General features: G+C 37.6%; 2 protein-coding genes across 7 annotated transcripts; one reads left to right on the forward strand and one right to left on the reverse strand.

Annotated features, from left to right (window-relative positions):
• Positions 1-115: 115 nt before the first annotated feature.
• Positions 116-2,757, reverse strand: NDUFB1 (NADH:ubiquinone oxidoreductase subunit B1). Of its 4 annotated transcripts, none has more exons than XM_031593084.2 (3): positions 2,630-2,757; positions 1,639-1,783; positions 116-447 (listed from the first exon to the last, which is right to left on the reverse strand). In XM_031593084.2, the coding sequence occupies exons 2-3, from the start codon at positions 1,776-1,778 to the stop codon at positions 411-413; spliced, it is 177 nt and encodes a 58-aa protein (XP_031448944.1). In that variant the 5' UTR covers positions 1,779-1,783; positions 2,630-2,757; the 3' UTR covers positions 116-410. The 4 variants fall into 4 exon arrangements, with proteins under 4 accessions (XP_031448944.1, XP_031448945.1, XP_031448943.1 ...); XM_031593085.2 differs by having other exon boundaries at positions 1,639-1,780; positions 2,630-2,751; XM_031593083.2 differs by having other exon boundaries at positions 2,573-2,751.
• On the forward strand, positions 2,753-16,772 carry CPSF2 (cleavage and polyadenylation specific factor 2). 3 transcript variants are annotated; one of them, XM_031593079.2, is made up of 15 exons: positions 2,753-3,227; positions 3,390-3,575; positions 5,578-5,737; positions 5,830-5,935; positions 6,326-6,455; positions 7,755-7,870; positions 8,273-8,460; positions 8,882-9,172; positions 10,284-10,384; positions 10,716-10,916; positions 11,635-11,787; positions 12,345-12,570; positions 14,107-14,406; positions 15,216-15,350; positions 15,450-16,772. In XM_031593079.2, the coding sequence occupies exons 2-15, from the start codon at positions 3,427-3,429 to the stop codon at positions 15,540-15,542; spliced, it is 2,349 nt and encodes a 782-aa protein (XP_031448939.1). In that variant the 5' UTR covers positions 2,753-3,227; positions 3,390-3,426; the 3' UTR covers positions 15,543-16,772. The 3 variants fall into 3 exon arrangements, with proteins under 3 accessions (XP_031448939.1, XP_031448940.1, XP_031448938.1); XM_031593080.2 differs by having other exon boundaries at positions 2,753-2,892; XM_031593078.2 differs by having other exon boundaries at positions 2,753-2,888.
• The last annotated feature ends 1,120 nt before the right edge of the window (positions 16,773-17,892 follow it).

Here is a 17,892-nt window from a genome sequence, read left to right on the forward strand (position 1 = left end):
GTCCGCGCGACGCTGAGTGAAAGCGTGCTGCGTTAAGTGCTTCCGTGAAGGCTAGCTCATAAATTAGCTATAAACGCATTAATTCCACACCATACAGATTAATAAAAAAGGAAAATATTTTTGCATAGTTTTTTCTTTATTACATTAAGTCTTTTCTCCCCCAACTCCAGAATGGTACTTCTGGGGGCGGGCATTTCTCAACGTTTGTGAGCTTCCCAGATACAACTTAGCTATGTAACTAAATCACCTTCCAAAAAGCAACAATGGAAATTAAAGTAGCAGTGACAAATTGTAGGTGTTCTTCTCTGTAGCTTGGTATGATCTCAAGATAAAAACATAATCATATTATTTCAATGCATGAGATAAGGTGATTAACCGAGCAAAAATATTTCCCCATTCATCAACAGCCTTTATTTCCATGTCGTTTCTTCGCCAGGTCTCAGCTCCCTGTGTGGAAAGAAAAAAAAAAGGTGGAGGCTAAAATTAGGATAAATGTTGTGGGATAATTAACACACATTTAGAATAATTCTGGAATCCTTTGATTTGGAAAGTTATCCTGACTTTTTCTTTGCATCTGTTGTCAGTTTTAAACCTTCCTATACTGGTAAGATTTTTCTTTTCAACCCAAAGCTTCAAAGGATTGAGTCCTTGGCTACCATTATTATAAATAGACCTCTAGTGAGTTAACAAATCGTTGTTTTTTTTTTTTACATAATGGGACTCTAAAGGAAAAAAATCTAACTCCTTCCAATACAAAAATCCATTGCTTTAGTGGAAAGACAAATAGAGGTGAAAGTGGAAAGGGTTTTTGCTATGATGCTGAAATAGCCTGAAGTCACCAGCAACTGCAGAAAGAAAAGTGCTTGTGTAGCAGCTGCATGAATATTGTCATAAGCTAACTTTCTTACCAAGGCGACAGCAGTTCCCAACATAAATGCTTAAAGATGCTGCATTAATTTTTAAAAAGTAGAACAATTTTAAGGACAAATTCATACAATTCTTAAGTGCTATGATAATTTTAAAGAAGATTACTATATAGAAAAGCTAAAAATGAAAATTCAATGACTGTTTCTCACTGAAGTTTCAAAGACAAAATTACAGTTTCCACATTTCATGACTTAAGAATTTGACAGCAAAATGTTAAGCTTTATTTTTTTACCTTTCTCCTAGCAAAATGATTTCTTATCACCTCCGTATTAATGTGTTTACTTTATATTTTTATCTCAGGTAGAGCATCTTCCTATTCAATTTCTTTAGATACAGATCAGACTTCACATTACTGTAGTCTGCATTTATCCAGCTTTCACAGATTAATTAAAATCAATACTTCTGATTCACTGTTGCGATTAATCATTTTAAACCAATTCTTTTGGCTAAAAGATCAAACAGAGAACTACACATACTTTCTTTCATGGCTAAGAGCACAAAGATGGGTCTTAAAGCCAAATATTCAGAGGGCATTAGGGATCTTAAATCCTTCACAAACGCTTGCTGAAATTTTGGTCATTTTTCCCTTTAATATTTTGATAGGATTCTTTTTCATATGTATGATTTTACCAACAAACAGAGAAGCGCTTTTTAAAGTCTATTTGGGAAAACAACCGAACACATATTTTTAAAAGGCATGACAAAGCAGACCTCTTGTACAATAAGCTCTTGTTTCGGAAGGCTGACAGCCTCTCATCATTCCATCTGTCCAGATAGCATCCAACCACAAATCCCAAGGGAACAAGGATGTGAACCCAATGGTCACGCACAGCTTGGGCAAAATTCACCATGGCTGCTAGAAAAGAAAAGTATAACAATAAGAGTTAGTAATTAATCTGTACATGGAAGCCAGTGCATGCTTTAGAACATTTAACCACGCTTACTAGAATCCTACTCTGGGATCATACATATACAGGCATTAAACACTTCCAGCTAGACACAGATTTCATAGAATCAAAGAGGTTGGAAGAACCTCTGGAGATCATGTACTCCAACCTCCCCCCTTCCCCCCCGCTAAAGAAGATTCCCTACAGCGGGTTGCTCAGGAAAGTCTTCAGATGGGTTGTGAGTATCTCCAGAGAAGGAGATTCCACAACCTCTCAGGGCAGGCTGTTCCAGTGCTTTGTCACCCTCACAGCAACAAAGTCCTTCTGCACATTTGTAGGAATCTTCCCGTGTTCCAGTTAGTGCTCACTGCCCTCTGTCCTATCGCTGAGCACCACTGAGAAGTCCTGGTCCCAACCATTTGACTCCCAGACTGCAGGTATTTATAAACACTGACAGGATCCCCTCTCAGTCTTCTCCGCAGGATGAACAGACTCAGGTCTCTCAAATGCGCATGCAAGTTTCTTAGAAACAGCCCTAAACAACGCTCGGGTCTTAGAAATGGGATTTTATCCTAAAATGGGAGAGAAACATCTCTCTTAAGGCATTAATGGTGCAATTTATGCGAGCTCAGATAACAGAAGGTAGACACAAGCCGCGTTCCTTTCCGTTCCCTCTCCCCTTCCCCGTCCCTCCCCCCGCCCGCCGAGCCGAGCCGAGCTCTCAGGGCGCCCCGTGTGCCTGCACTCACGGCACCGACCCTCGGGAAGGCGGCTGCCAGCGCGCCACGCACGCGAGACGCTATCCCGGCACCTACCGGGACTCACAAACACCGCGCGCCGCACCAGGCCCCGCTCAGCGGCCACCCCAAGGGCAACGGGCGGCGCGAGCAGCTCGGGAGAGCCCACGAGCGCGGGGGAGCGAGGGGAGCCGCCTTCCCTCCGCCCCGGGAATGGTGCCGTCCGTTCGCCTCTCCCCTTCCTCCTCCTTCTCCCCGCCCTGCGCAAGATGGCGGCGAGCGGCGCCGGTGCGGGCGGCCGTGGGCGCGCGTCGTGAGGCTGCACGGGCAGCTCGAGGCAGGTAGCGGCGGGGAGGGGGCGCCGCTTTGGAGCGGCCCCTCCGCGGGAGCCGAGCAGTAAAGGGCCTGAGCGGTGCTCGCCGCGCTCGTTCTTCCTCCCCTCGGGCCGGGGCCGAGCGGCGGGTCCTGGCCGGGCGCTGGAGCCGCTCTGTGGGGCCGGGCTGCCCTCGGGCGGCCGCAGGGTCTGGAGGGCCGCAGCTGTCGCAGCGCGGAGCTGCGCGTGCCGCACCGCCTCCCGTGGTTCGTTAACGTTCGTGTCTGATTCTACTGAATTCCGAATCTCTAATCGCAAAAGGCCCCCAAGGATCAGGTGTTGCTATCTGAAACTTATCGACAGGTATCCAGCTGCTGCGCTCAGCGTCACGCATCGCTGTTGTTGTGTGTGTTATCAGGAACGTTAGCAGAAATAGCTCTACCTCTTAACTTCTTGTGTTTTTTTCCTAAATAAGTAGCCTTTTGTTTTGGATTACTCAGTAACACGTTGTCTTCCCCTACTCAGATCCCTTCTTTAGGAAATAAGGCACTTGGACAGCAGGATGACTTCCATCATCAAGCTGACCACGCTCTCCGGAGTGCAGGAGGAGTCTGCCCTGTGCTACCTGCTGCAGGTGGATGAGTTTCGGTTTCTGTTGGACTGTGGCTGGGATGAGAACTTTTCTATGGATATTATTGATTCCCTAAAGAAGTAAGTACTTTATGCACTTTAAACGTGCTTTGTGTTTTTTGAAAGCTCTCAAAATAACTTCTTGACAGAGTTGGGATACTCTGTAGAAGTTGGTTTTCAGATCGAGTCTGCTGATCTTGAAACACAAGGCAAGAGTTCATATGTGTGTGTGTATATATATATACACATATTTATGTACATACATGTTGATGTCACACCCAAAGTTGATCTCTCCCAGAGGAGGGCCATGAAGATGATCAGGGGACTGGAGCACCTCCCCTACAGGCTGAGGGAGCTGGGTTTGTTCAGCCTGGAGAAAAGAAGGCTGCAGGGTGACCTCATTGCAGCCTTTCAGTACCTAAAGGGAGCCTACAAAAGGCAGGGGAATCAACTCTTTGAAAGGGTAGATAACAGCAGGACAAGGGGAAATGGTTTTAAGTTGAGGGAAGGGAGATTTAGGTTGGATGTCAGGGGGAAGTTCTTTACAGAGAGAGTGGTGAGGTGCTGGAACAGGCTGCCCAGAGAGGTTGTGGATGCCCCGTCCCTGGAAGTGTTCAAGGCCAGACTGGATGGGGCCCTGAGCAGCCTGGTCTAGTATTAAATGAGGAGGTTGGTGGCCCTGTGTGTGGCAGGGGGTTGGAGATTCATGATCCTTGAGGTCCCTTCTAACTGGCCATTCTGTGATTCTGTGATCTTGGTTTGAAGAACGCTTTGTGCGAAGGGGATGGTAATGCTCAAATATTTTCTATGTTTATTTATTCAGTTATTTTTAAACGTAATGCGTCTCATCTGTCAACTAGCTCTTAAACTTTTCTGAGCTTTGGTTGTTTTGTGTTGGTTGGTTTGTTTGCTTGTTTTTAAATAAATTTGATACAGAGCAGCATATGAGAGGCTAACCTTGGCTCTAAAATAATCCAGCAAGTTTTATATGAAGGAGGCCTTATTAAATACGGACTGAACAAGAGTAAAGTGTTTGAACTCTTGCCTTGTGCTTCAAAATCAGTAGACTCAATCTGAAAACCAACTTGTGCAGAGTATCCCAACTCTTGCAAGAAATAAAGAACGTAGTGCTTAGCTTTTCATGTTTATATTTATGAGCTTCCCTGACATAGCAGTTTGTTACAAGTAAATGACTGAAACATGAATGTTCTGGAAAAAAGCTAAACTTTGTGATGCTGTTTTTATATTTTCACTTTTTCTAGCATTAATGCTCTTGCGACATTTGAAGTTGTTTAACTGAGGGTTATTGTGTACTAGCATCTAAAATGCTTCAGGTGTCTTACCTGAGATGCATTTAAATACAATCCCTGTTTTAATAATAGCAGTCAAGAAGAATGTGCATGCTCCAGTTACTGTGTAAGGGACCAAAAAAATGAGTCCTTCTGCCCAATTTGTGTTTTCACTTGTTGCATTTGTTTTGGGCCCTTATGTTTTTATGATAGCTAGTCTTTGGCCTGAGTTTTTAAGTTATACCATAGTTTTCAAGAAAAAGCAACTTGTGTTTTTATTTATATAGCTTAATTTTTAAAATGAAGCTAAAATTCACCCTTATTTTTAACCCAAATGTATTTTGATCGATCTTTGCATCCTGTTATTTATACTTTTTCATTTGAAGAAAAGTTGTGGTGTATTTTAGGTTTTTAGATACATAAGCAGTAACGTGTTTGCACTGCAAACAAATACCTTTGGTTCTTCAGTTAATGAACTTTATGGTATCCAAACATATGCTAAAGTCTTTCTAATCAAGAACATAGTGCAGAACTTTTGGAAGTTCGTATGTCACCTGGTCCTTGAACTTATGTTTTCAGATCTCAGTTATTTAAGTTTTTACTTTACTAGAGATTGTTTGAAAAAAAAAAAACCCATAACTTTTAACTATGTTTTTAAAACTTCATTCTAAGCTGAAAGGACTTGAGTTCTCATGTTTGGTGTTTGTACTGTGCAGTTGATCTCAAGACAGTCATGGTAGGACCTATGTCATACTATGTACAACTCCTTACCATCTTCTGCTGTCCTTTTGTAGACACGTACACCAAGTTGATGCTGTTCTCCTTTCTCATCCTGACCCTCTACACCTCGGTGCTCTTCCATATGCAGTTGGAAAAATGGGATTGAATTGTGCCATTTATGCTACTATTCCTGTGTATAAAATGGGACAGATGTTTATGTATGATCTCTATCAGGTATCTTTTAGATTCACACCATAATACCCAACATCTTTGACAAGGTAGAGGGCTCAAATTTTTGATCATTCTGTGCTTCTTATTTGTTTTAGTCTCGCCATAATACTGAAGATTTCACACTCTTTACATTGGATGATGTAGATGCAGCATTTGATAAGATACAGCAGCTAAAGTTTTCTCAGATTGTCAACTTGAAAGGTAAAGTTCTGTCACTAAAAGTTTTGATAGATTAGTGATTTTGTTCCCTTTCATTGGCAGTTAGGTAACTTTTTGAAAGGAGTATATTATTGGAATGTTGTGCTTTTCACAGGTGTCAGTCTACATCAACCAAATGTTTGCCTCAGTAGTGAGGTAGTCAGTAGAATTTCCATTTAATGAAGAGGAGAACGTTATGCCAAGGTTGATGGATTTTACTGGTTAGATAGGAAGGAGAGAGATGTTACTGATTTTCATACCTCATTTGACTTTTTTTCAAGTGATAGCTTTGGAGTTTAGCTACTTACTTACCTATTATTTAGAGTAATAGATTTTCATACCTGTCATCTACCTAAAATATTGAGATATCTATGAGACCATTCTTTTTTGTAGGCAAAGGACACGGTCTGTCAATCACACCATTGCCTGCAGGTCACATGATAGGAGGCACAATTTGGAAGATTGTCAAAGATGGAGAGGAAGAAATTGTTTATGCAGTTGATTTCAACCACAAGAGGGAGATGTAAGTTCAATATAACTAACTATATTTCTCTGATGTGTTAAGTGTGTGTAATTTGTGTGATAAATAAGTATGGAAGTAGCCTTTCCAGATATAAGACGACCACTAATTTTACTTGCATTCATATCAGTGAATTTGAAACAAGCTTTAGCCCTGAGTTTCTTCATTCTGGTCAGATTTATTTTAGATTGAAGCAGGAAACATTCAGAAAGTATTAATATGATGGACTTTTGAAAAGCTTTTTTTGTTATTTTGAGAAGAGAAATAATGCACAGCTTCTCTTTGTCATGTAGGAAACAGTTATTACAAACTCTGTTTTCTGTTTCTCAGAATCTTACTTGACTTAGAAGGAACAGGAACTCTTAAAACAATGTGCTCAAATCAACTTATCAAGATGGAATTTGCAGTATAACCATACAGTATAGTTGTTTTTAGGATGTTTTTGGGATACACAATGTTTACTTTCTGAAAAATATCCTAGAGGCTATAGAGCAAGTAGATGAGTGTTGACTCTTAAAAGTTTCTGCATGGCTACTGGATAGTTAAGATTTAAGAAAGTTTATGGTTTTGAAATTCCTGGAAAATCTTAAAGAAAAGTGTGTGGTTTTTTCTACCTTAGAAAACTGACAGGATATTTCTCATGTCCTGTCTTCCTCCCATAAAATGCTTGTTTAGGAGAGGAAAAAAAGCAAGAAAATAAATATCGAAATAAGTTTTACTCATTAGTGTTTGTTACTATGGTTTTTAATATGCATCTTACCCAATTTAAGCATAAAAGCAGAATTGTAGAACATCCAGAAAGGAAAAGGTCCCATAGGAATCATGGAATCCAATTGTTGGCTCCATACTGGACCACCCAGCTTCAAGCCCTGTGTCTGAGAGCTTGTCCAAATGCTCCTTGACCCCTGGCAGGCTTGGTGCTGTGACCACAGCCTTGGGGAGCCTATTTCCTGGCTTAATTGAAGTTACGCTAAAGGGACTTTCAGGGGGTGAAATAAGAGGCAGGAAGAAAAGTGAACTAAATTGAAACTGTTTTTTGCCAGTAATTGTAAATATTTATGCAATTGATAATAAATATTTACTATATTAACCTCCTCAGAATTACTTATTTAATCAGACTGACTCTTGGACATCTTATTCTTGGTCTGAAGTATTTTCTTTAAGCAGTTCTTTGATTTGCTTGTATGTGATACCCTGTTTTTTCCACTGTTGAGATGTACATGCAAAACTATGTTCACTGTCTTATTTTTTTTCTTGTAAAATAAAAATGCTGACAGTGAGTTCTGGCCTTTTCTTTTACAGCCATCTGAATGGATGTTCATTGGAAATGTTGAGCAGGCCTTCATTGCTTATTACAGATTCGTTTAATGCTACTTATGTACAACCCAGGAGGAAACAAAGGGACGAACAGCTACTAAGTATGTATTCTGTTTGGGGCTCAAGATAGCAGTAAAAGTGTGACTTATTAGCCACTGTAAATTGTTTTTGTGTAAGAAGTTTACTAACATCTAAATTAAGGATCTGTATTCAAATTTAACAAATTTTGAATTGCTTTTTCCTGATGGTACTAATCCTGGGGGGGAAAATGTTTTCATAAAAACGATGAATTGCACCCTATATAAAGTGTATGTGAAAATGGTGTATTTTATCCAGTGATGTTTGACTTAAGGGATTTTTAAATGACCTTCCTTAGCACATTCTGCTGTAAATCTCCGTTTTACCGATGTTTAAAAAAAAGTTATTTTACAAATCAAGGTGGTGAGATCTTCAAAGCTCTAGTTGTGGTTCAAAGTAATTCTTTCTGTTTTAACTCTTCTTAGCTAATGTTTTGGAGACATTACGAGGTGATGGAAATGTGTTGATAGCTGTGGATACAGCTGGAAGAGTTCTGGAACTTGCTCAACTACTTGATCAGATCTGGAGAACGAAAGATGCAGGATTAGGAGTTTACTCTCTAGCACTTTTGAATAACGTCAGCTACAATGTAGTGGAGTTCTCTAAATCACAGGTTTGTTTTCATTTTGATATGCAGTTGTAAGGGGGGGGTAACAGGATATGTATTCAAGAGCTTTTTTTTTTTTTTTCTTTAACAGTAAGAAATGACTGAAAACTGAGTGTTTTCCTTATTCTAGAGTAGGTGTTTTCCTCAAGCAAATATTTTTCTTTTTGATCAAGTTACACAAAGTCCAGTCATGGCTGCTGCCATAGTTTCTGATATTCATTTTATCACAAAACTTGTTAAAATAGTTTATAGCTATTAAAAAGGTGGTTTTAAATTACTTATTTGTGTTGTTTACCCTACATTATTTCTACACATATTGAGAAACTTTGTAATTGTGCGTATTTCATTCCTCTTCTTCATGTCAGGTTATATATTTTTATATAGCTTGTATTACTCTAGATAATGTTGTCTAAATATTATGTTTTAGGTGGAATGGATGAGTGATAAATTGATGAGGTGCTTTGAAGACAAGAGAAACAATCCTTTCCAGTTCCGCCATCTCTCCTTATGTCATAGTCTGTCTGATTTGGCTCGAGTGCCTAGTCCAAAAGTTGTCCTTGCCAGCCAACCTGATTTAGAATGTGGGTTTTCGAGAGATCTTTTCATTCAGTGGTGCCAGGATTCCAAGAACTCTATAATTTTAACTTACCGTACCACACCTGGAACATTAGCACGATTCCTGATTGATAATCCTTCTGAAAAAGTTATAGATATTGAGGTAAAAATTGTCTGTTTATCTTAAATGTTTCTGTGGTGGACTATTGGGGGGAATATAAGTAAAATTGAATTTAGTTCTCTTTTTTTACCTGCTGAAAATGCTTCTAGTGGCAGAAGAAAATCTGAAATGAGTATGTTGCATATATAAAGTGTTAAGGATAAATTTGTATAAAACAGGTCTTAGTAGGAAGTGCTAAATATTTTTTGTTGCTGCAGTTGAATTAGCATCTAATGAGGTGAGCATGAAGTTGCTTTTAAATATTTATCTTTAGACAATGGTTTTTTTTTGTCCTCATGTTAGAAAAATCTATGCAGTTTAGGTGCAGATCCAACTATAGATGGATTGTTCTTGCTGGAAACTACTTTGGTTTTAGATTAGGGGAGAATCAAGTCAAATGAGTACAGTGTATCCTACCAGAGTAAGATAAGTGAAATTTATGAACTAAAAGAACACAATTATTTGTTAGTTATGCTGCCTGATTATATTCAAATAGTATAGCTGTGCCTACTTCACTCTGGTAAATAGTGGTAATTTCTGGGAGTCCTTTGCGATCCCAGTAATCATTTCAGTCCTGATGATGCAACTTGCTTTCAGTTTTAGGCTGGATTGGTTCAGCGTTACTAGAATTGAACATTATCGGATGTGACCTGTAGTCTAATCAGTTATGCAAAAAACAAACAAACAAAAAAAAAACAAAAAACCCCACAACTAAGAAACAAGGCTTGATGTTGTTTTGCCTGCTAACATGTAATTTTGCCAGGTATTTCTGTTCACGTTAGTGATGCAAAGGTCAAAAAATAGCTGCTCACCTTAGAGTATTTGTGTTTAGTTATTGAAGGGAGGTATTTCCTAAAGATATTTTAAGGAATTATTGTAAAATGAATTGATTTTAATACTTCAGAATTAATTTTATGTTCTTAGTACGTAGTTTGTACTAATTGTCATGATGTTGGCATGCTAAGGTGCCATGTGCTTATGTAAGTTGTTACATAAAGAACAAGATTGTATTTGTCCTTGGTACTTAAATATTATCTTACCAGCAGTGTGTAGGAGAAGTATTAAAAGCAAGTCAGCTACTCATAGAAAGTCTAATTTTTACTTTATTTGTAAGTTGAGAAGACGTGTCAAGTTGGAAGGAAAAGAACTTGAAGAATACCTAGAAAAGGAGAAACTAAAGAAAGAAGCAGCTAAGAAGCTAGAGCAGTCTAAAGAGTAAGTATGTTAGCTGTTGTGTTCTGCTGTTGTCAGAGTTGAGATGCATGTTCAGCCTGATGTTTCAGGCATTTACAAGGACAAGTGAAAGTAACAGTTTTGGTAGGTTTGTCTGAGTGCATCGAGGAGTCAGAATGGTTGTCTTTAATCCGTTACTGTAGACCTGTTTCATCTGAATTTTGTGAACGTTTTCTTGGATACATCAATTGTCCTTGCCCTTAGTCTTAACTGTTACTGTCCAGTCAGTGTGGTTTTTGTAATACCAAACCTGAAGAAAAAAGAAAAGAAAATTATTTTTGGAATTCCTATTATTCCTGGAATATCATTTCAGGGCAGATATTGATTCCAGTGATGAGAGTGATGCGGAAGAAGATATTGATCAGCCAACTGTGCATAAGACCAAACACGATTTGATGATGAAAGGTGAAGGTAGCCGGAAAGGAAGTTTCTTCAAACAGGCAAAGAAATCTTATCCAATGTTCCCAGCCCCTGAAGAAAGAATTAAATGGGATGAATATGGCGAGATTATCAAGTATGTGGGGAGAACAGTGGTAATGCTTAGTAATGTGTAATAGCCATGAAATAGTTCAATAATAGAAGTAATAAAAGTAAAAATCAGGTTTGTCTCTCTTTTGCTATGCTGTTGAATGCTTTTCCAAACACATTAAGTTTTACATGGCTTCTGAAACATGATTCCAGTTAAGTTTCACAGGAAGCTTTTGATTGGATTGAAACTGCCAACTATTCACCTGAATTCACATTTGTTAGAAAGCGAATCCAGTCCAGGTTTTTGTTTTGGTTGTTGTCGTCGTTGTTTGCTTTATTTTTTCTTTTTATGGGAGAAAAGATTAAAAACTTATTTTGAATTTGGCATTTTCCTGCTTTATATTCCACATAATTTTGAAAAACTTATGGAGCTTCATTAAGGAGCATCATTTAGCCTAGAAAAATCTGGCAATGTTTGTCCCATTTTTATGATGAATACATGGTAGAAACCCTTAAATTAGTAGTATTCTGCAAGTTATCAAAGTTCTTTTTTTTTTTTTTTTTTTTTTTAAGGTATGAAGGTGACACTTTCCAAATGAGCTCTCTTCATATGTAGAATTATTTAAGGAAAACGTATTTAAATTGTTAACACTAAAAATTTTAAGATAACTCAGTAATTATGTCAGCACTGCTTGTTTTTATATTATGTAGTGCTTTGGATTTGCCATAAGACTATTAAAAGCAAGATGCCTTTCCTTCTTTAGACCAGAAGACTTTCTAGTTCCAGAACTTCAGGCAACAGAAGAAGAAAAAAGCAAATTAGAATCTGGTTTGACAAATGGAGAGGAGCCAATGGACCAGGATTTATCAGATGTTCCTACCAAATGTATTTCAGCAACAGAATCCATGGAAATTAAGTGAGTGGCTTTGTTCTTGTTTTCCATAATTTCAGAGCCAGGAGAAGAAAAGAATAATTATATATATTATTATAAATATATATATATATATATATGTGTGTATATATATTTTTAACATTGTGAGACTGGATAGTGGCTCCCTGTATTTTTCCCACCTACACAAATGTCTTTTGCAGAAGGATCAGTAAGAAATCTATGCCAGTCTAATATCGGGCTATTAATAATGCACATATTTCACATTCTGTTTTGTTCTGCTTGTTACCTGTGTGATAAAAAAGAGGTAATGCGTGAATTCCAGTACTGCGCATCTCCTGAATCCTTCCTCCAAAGTCTCAGCACTTAGAGGATTATTTGGAGCTACACGTGTGTACATGCTGATATTGTACAAATCTGTCTTTTACTGGTCTGTAACGTACCTTTTGCTGACATTTTACTCTGATGTAGAATAATTTTTTTGCAATGTTTTCCATTTTTAAATTAAATCTCACAAAATATTTTATCTTGAAGATACATGGTTTCTGTTCATTTGCATCTTTTGTGTTGTTTGTTCAAACTAGAGCCAGGGTTACATATATTGACTACGAAGGACGCTCAGATGGGGACTCAATTAAAAAAATCATTAACCAAATGAAACCAAGACAACTAATCATTGTCCACGGACCACCTGAAGCCAGCCAGGACCTTGCTGAATGTTGCAGAGCTTTTGGTGGAAAAGATATTAAAGTGTATATGCCAAAACTACATGAAACTGTAGATGCGACCAGTGAAACTCATATTTACCAGGTAAGGTGCTGGAATTTGTTACTTGTGTGTACAAGTACTGAGAACTGTAGTAGAGCAGTTGTAGTGGCAGACTTTCTTATTTAACCCTCAGTTCTTCGTTAAAGGAGATACACATGAAATGTTTTGCATACTTGACTTTGACATTAACAGCTTCTTTTATGTGTAAGCATTCTCCTATGCTCAAGTGAGTATTTCTCATAAGCAGCGTTTAAAACAAAACTTGAATGTGAGGTCAGTGTTCTTTAACCTGTAGTGCAGAAGGCCATGTTTATGTCTGTGGAAACATCAGTTTGTTTTACTCAAGTAACAGCTTTATTCTGTCTATATTTAAATTACTACCGTATGTGACCTGAAATTCAAGATTCTTTTTGAAATGTCAAGCAGAACCTTAGAGAGCAAAGAAAAAAAAAAAAAATCATATATTGGACTCTTTGTACCCAATAGTTTAGAGGAAAGCATTTTGCATGCTGTTTAGACATCAGTCCTTTATTCCTTTTATCCTTTTAAAATTAATCTAAAAGCATCATTAGAATTGTTGAAAGAAGTATTTTTGCTTTTTTCCAGAGAAAAATCTGTTAGCCTTGGAAGTAGAAGGTTCCAGTTATTTAAAATTATCTTGTTCTGATATTCTTAAGACAGCAGAGTTTTGTGGGTTTTTTTTAGTATTGCTAGGGTGTGAGAAATGACAGATTTATGATTTTTCACAAAGTATTTATCTGAATAAAACTATAACAGTTCTATATTTCATTTTAATTTTGTTGTTATTCATAAAGGTGAAATCAATCTTCATAGATTCAGGATTCTTAAAATATATATTTTCTTTCTTGTTGAAACAACTGAACAGATGGAGTACTCTGGAGACATTGAATTAGAAGATAATAGATGAGAGCTGGATATCAGAATCCTGATGTCTTTTGGTTGGATTGTGCTGCAGATAATTAGTTGCAATTTCATTTGTACAGTTGCAGCCTTGATTCCTCTATTGTGATAGTGCACCATTCCATGTGGATAGCGGTCTTTCAGGGTAGGGCTTATTTAATTAGTTCATTCTCGGAGTGTGCTAGAGGAATCAAAGTAATATTTTGACTTAAAGTCTGATATTGTCAACTTCCCCTTTCTCTATAAAATACATTTTTAAGAAGGTTGAAATTTAGAGCAGCTGTTTTGTTACCTGAATATATTTTTAGACATTTTCCTTAAATTTGGTAAAGCCAACTGAAGAACCCCTTGGCCACAAAAAAAAAAAAGTTGCTTTAAAAGACACCTGTGAGTCTGACTTGTTTTGCAGGCATACTGGTTCTTATTTCAATCAAGATTAAAAAAGATATAGCTCTCTTCTACTGTTTAAGTTGACTACTGAAATAAGATAGTTACAAAATATAATTTGTATTATAGGATGTCTTCCTTCTCCAAAAGACTGAACTAAATCTATGCAGAGAGAGAATAGAAGAAAAACTGCTTTAAAAGCATGAAATAAGAATCTGTTTTTTTTTTTTTTTTTCTATCAAACCATGCTTTTATTTTTGTGCACTCCAGGTCAGGTTAAAAGATTCTCTTGTCAGCTCACTTCAGTTCTGTAAAGCCAAAGATGCTGAGTTGGCTTGGATAGATGGTGTCCTGGATATGAGGGTCTCGAAAGTGGATACTGGAGTTATTTTGGAAGAGGGAGAGCTGAGGGAAGATGAAGAGTTAGAGATGCAAGTGGATATGCCTTCTTCAGACTCTAGTGTCATTGCACAACAAAAGGCCATGAAAAGTCTCTTTGGTGACGATGATAAGGAGATGTGTGAGGAGAGTGAAATCATCCCTACTTTGGAACCACTGCCACCTCATGAGGTACAGAAACTTTCATGGATTAGACTACTTTTTTTGAGTTCTGTATTCTAATACTGTTGCTATTGTTACAGATTTTAAACTTTTCAGCAAGTACTATCTATTGCATCCAATAATGGTGCCTAGCATACAGTTACCATCTATTTGTGAATATTAGCTCTTAATGTTCCATATTTGTAATTAATACCTATGGATTTTTAAATCAGTTGATATTTAGTCCTTCTTGGGTTCCATTATGTGTTGTTGATGCCATGGGAAATATACTATGTACTTAAGTAGACATATGTTTTTGAAATTTGTACATCTTTACCTATGAGTGATCTGAAAGCTCATTAATTTTTTAATGATATTTCTCTTAAATGAAAATACTTGCATGTGTGAATAGATAATTTCATTTTGTTCAGTTAATGAAGTACTTCCTTATCCTAGAATTACTTAAGATACTATTGCAGAGTCTTGAACGTAGTCTGTTCTAGGAGCTAGATAAACATGAGACAACTCTAAAGTCTCTTCAGATTCATGACAGCAGTCGCAGAAGTATGTACTGATCAGTAGTGCAGCTTACTGCAGCTCTGGCCCTGGCATAACTTGGCTCAAAAGAGTCTTCAATATGTGAGCGTGGAAAGAAGTCTTTTGCTTGGCAGATGACTTCTAAGGCTTGCCATCCTGGAACTGTCTTGCCAATTTTCTCCTTTGTAGTCCTGTAGCTTATCCATAGGCCATGCTGTTGCTAACACAGTAAGGAGAAGATCTTTGGAAAAATGGAAGGCAGTAAGTAGCAGAAGTTTTAAAACTGTGTACATTGCTTAAAGGTTCCTGGACATCAGTCTGTGTTTATGAATGAGCCAAGACTATCTGACTTCAAGCAAGTTCTCTTGCGAGAAGGAATTCAAGCTGAGTTTGTAGGAGGAGTGCTTGTGTGCAACAATATGGTGGCTGTTCGCAGGGTAGGTGATCTTAAAACTCTTTGCTAAGTAGTATTCTAAATGAAAATTAAGCTTCTTGTTAGTTTAAAGATATTAAATTGAAATATCTTTTTGTTTCAGACTGAAACGGGGCGCATTGGATTGGAAGGCTGTCTCTGTCAGGACTTCTATAGGATAAGAGAACTTCTATATAAGCAATATGCTATTGTCTAAAGGAAGCACTTAAAGGTGTTTTCGCTTGAACTTCTGAATATGCAGAGGATTTCTCTCTGGACTTTTTGTAATTTTCTAATTTATACAGGGGAAAAGTAATTCATAAAGAACAGTTAATTACCCTGAACATGTAAATAAGTACCGTTGTTGCTCTTCATAAATCTGTTGGTATGTTCCATGTTCTTGACTTTCGAACTATTATGACTTATCTCCCACATAATGCGTCACAAATGAGTTTATGACCACGAACTGTTTCTCAGGAAGGCTTTGTATTGATGGGTCATGTTTTGATTTGTTAGATTTCCTGCCAAAGACTACAAAATAGATAAAAGTCATTCTTCTCTTCTCAAATAAGATTAGATAGGGAGTTGTGGTTTCTTTTTCTCTTTTTTTGTTAGCTTTTTTGTTATTTCAACAAGTTTGATTTATAGAAGAGTCTTGAGTTGTTGTTGTTTCTTTTTTTTCCCCTTTTTAAATGGGGTCTAGTTAAAATATATTTTTAACAGCCCACTTAAAGTTGTCTGTATGTTCCCCCAGTGCTAATCTGGCTGCATCTTAATGTTGTTGCTTGTCTCTTCTTACTGACTTGTTCCAGTACAGCACTTCATTATTCTATATGAAGTATTAATCTGCAGGATCAAAAAACTACTTTGAAAAGGTAAGTTAAGAAGACTGGTGAAGATACTTGGGCACCTTAAAATCTAGCAATTATGTGCTTCAGGGTAACTTCCGTACAAAGTTATTGAATTTGTACCTTCTAGCTTTTGCAGAATTGTGCCAACTATTTAAATTCTGATTTTTAACACGTTGGAAAACTAAAGCCTTTATGTACGCAGTGCTGTTTGTTCAGAATGCCATGAATCAAGTTCAGGATCCTTTATCTTGAAAGCTGAGTTCATGTGATTAAATCTAATGCTTTTGTGTCGTGTTTCATACTAGTTGCATGTTTTGACAGTGGGATTTATTCTAGCAGATGATGCTAGAAATTGAGCTTACTTTTTTGGTGAAGATGAGCAGTTCTTCTAATTCAGTTTCTCAGAAATGAATTTATACAAATAGCCTCTTGCGAGTTTATTTAATCCCATTTCCCCCCATCCACATATGCACCACCAGTTTTGGTAATGAAAGGTTGCCTGCTTGTTTTCACATACAACAGCAATGTAATATGTGCTCTCTGTCTAATGTTTAAATAAAATATTTGGGCAAAGTGGCAAAAAAGCAGCCCTGTGGGCTATCAGTGAAAAGATAATTTGCCTTCTAATTTGTTCTTTGGCTAATAGTTTCTTATCTGATCTACAGAATATTTATTCTGTTTAAAAGAGGAACTTGAAATTAAAGTCTCCCTTTCAAAAAGAGAAAAAGCAAACTACAAAATACCCAAGCTGCTAGAACTAGATACTAAAAATGTTAAACTCTTGAAAATGTTAAGTGAGAATGTACTTTGTTACATAAAACTTCCTGTCTAGGATTGACTAAAAGCTGAACACTTCTTTGGCAACAGTATTGAAAAATGTTTTCAATTATATTGACAGTCAGAACTTCTTAGAAATGCTTTTTTTTTTTAGCTGTTTTGTAGCAATGCTATGTAAATCTACATGATTTGGGATGCTTACTGGTTAATACTATTGTATTACTATTGTTGATACTAATGAACTTTTATAAAGTGCATTACTTTGTACATAATAATTTTGGCCTTAGAACTTTTAACCTGGGGTCTTGGGGTGGGCAGAGGTCTCTTAAGACTGAAAGGGATACCATAATAAATAATTTTATCCCAGAACTGGATGGTGAGGTCTCACAAGAGCAGATGGGCAGAATCGCCTCCCTTGACCTGCTGTCATGCTTCCCTTGATGCAACCCAGGATAAGGTTGGTCTTCTAGGCTGCAAGTGCACATTGCTAGCTTATGTTGAGTCTGTCATCAACTGACACACCCAAATCCTTCTCCTCAGAGCTGCTCTCAAGCCTAGCCTGTATTTGTGTTTGGCATTGCCCCAACCCAGATGCAAGACTGGCGTGGGCCCACCTCTCAAGCCTGTCTAGGTCCCTCTGGATACCATCACTTCCCTCTAGTGTGTCACTTGCACCACTCAGCTTGGTGTCATTTGCAAAGTTGTCACCTACTGAGATGTTAAATAACACTGATCCAAGCACTGGTCCCTGGGGAACACCACGTTGAGCTGTTGACCACAACTCTGAGTGTGACCACCCAGCTAGTAGTCACCTTTTAAGAGATACTGGGTTGGAAGCTGAGTGCACAGTCAAATCAGATAAAGATATCCAGGGAACAGAATTTTAAATCTTAGATACCTAAAAACTGTATAAGGAACAGTTTTAAAGTTGGATTCATT

The sequence above is a fragment of the Phasianus colchicus genome, chromosome 5, assembly GCF_987193195.1.
Source record: "Phasianus colchicus chromosome 5, bPhaCol1.hap1.1, whole genome shotgun sequence".
Lineage (NCBI taxonomy): Eukaryota > Metazoa > Chordata > Aves > Galliformes > Phasianidae > Phasianus > Phasianus colchicus.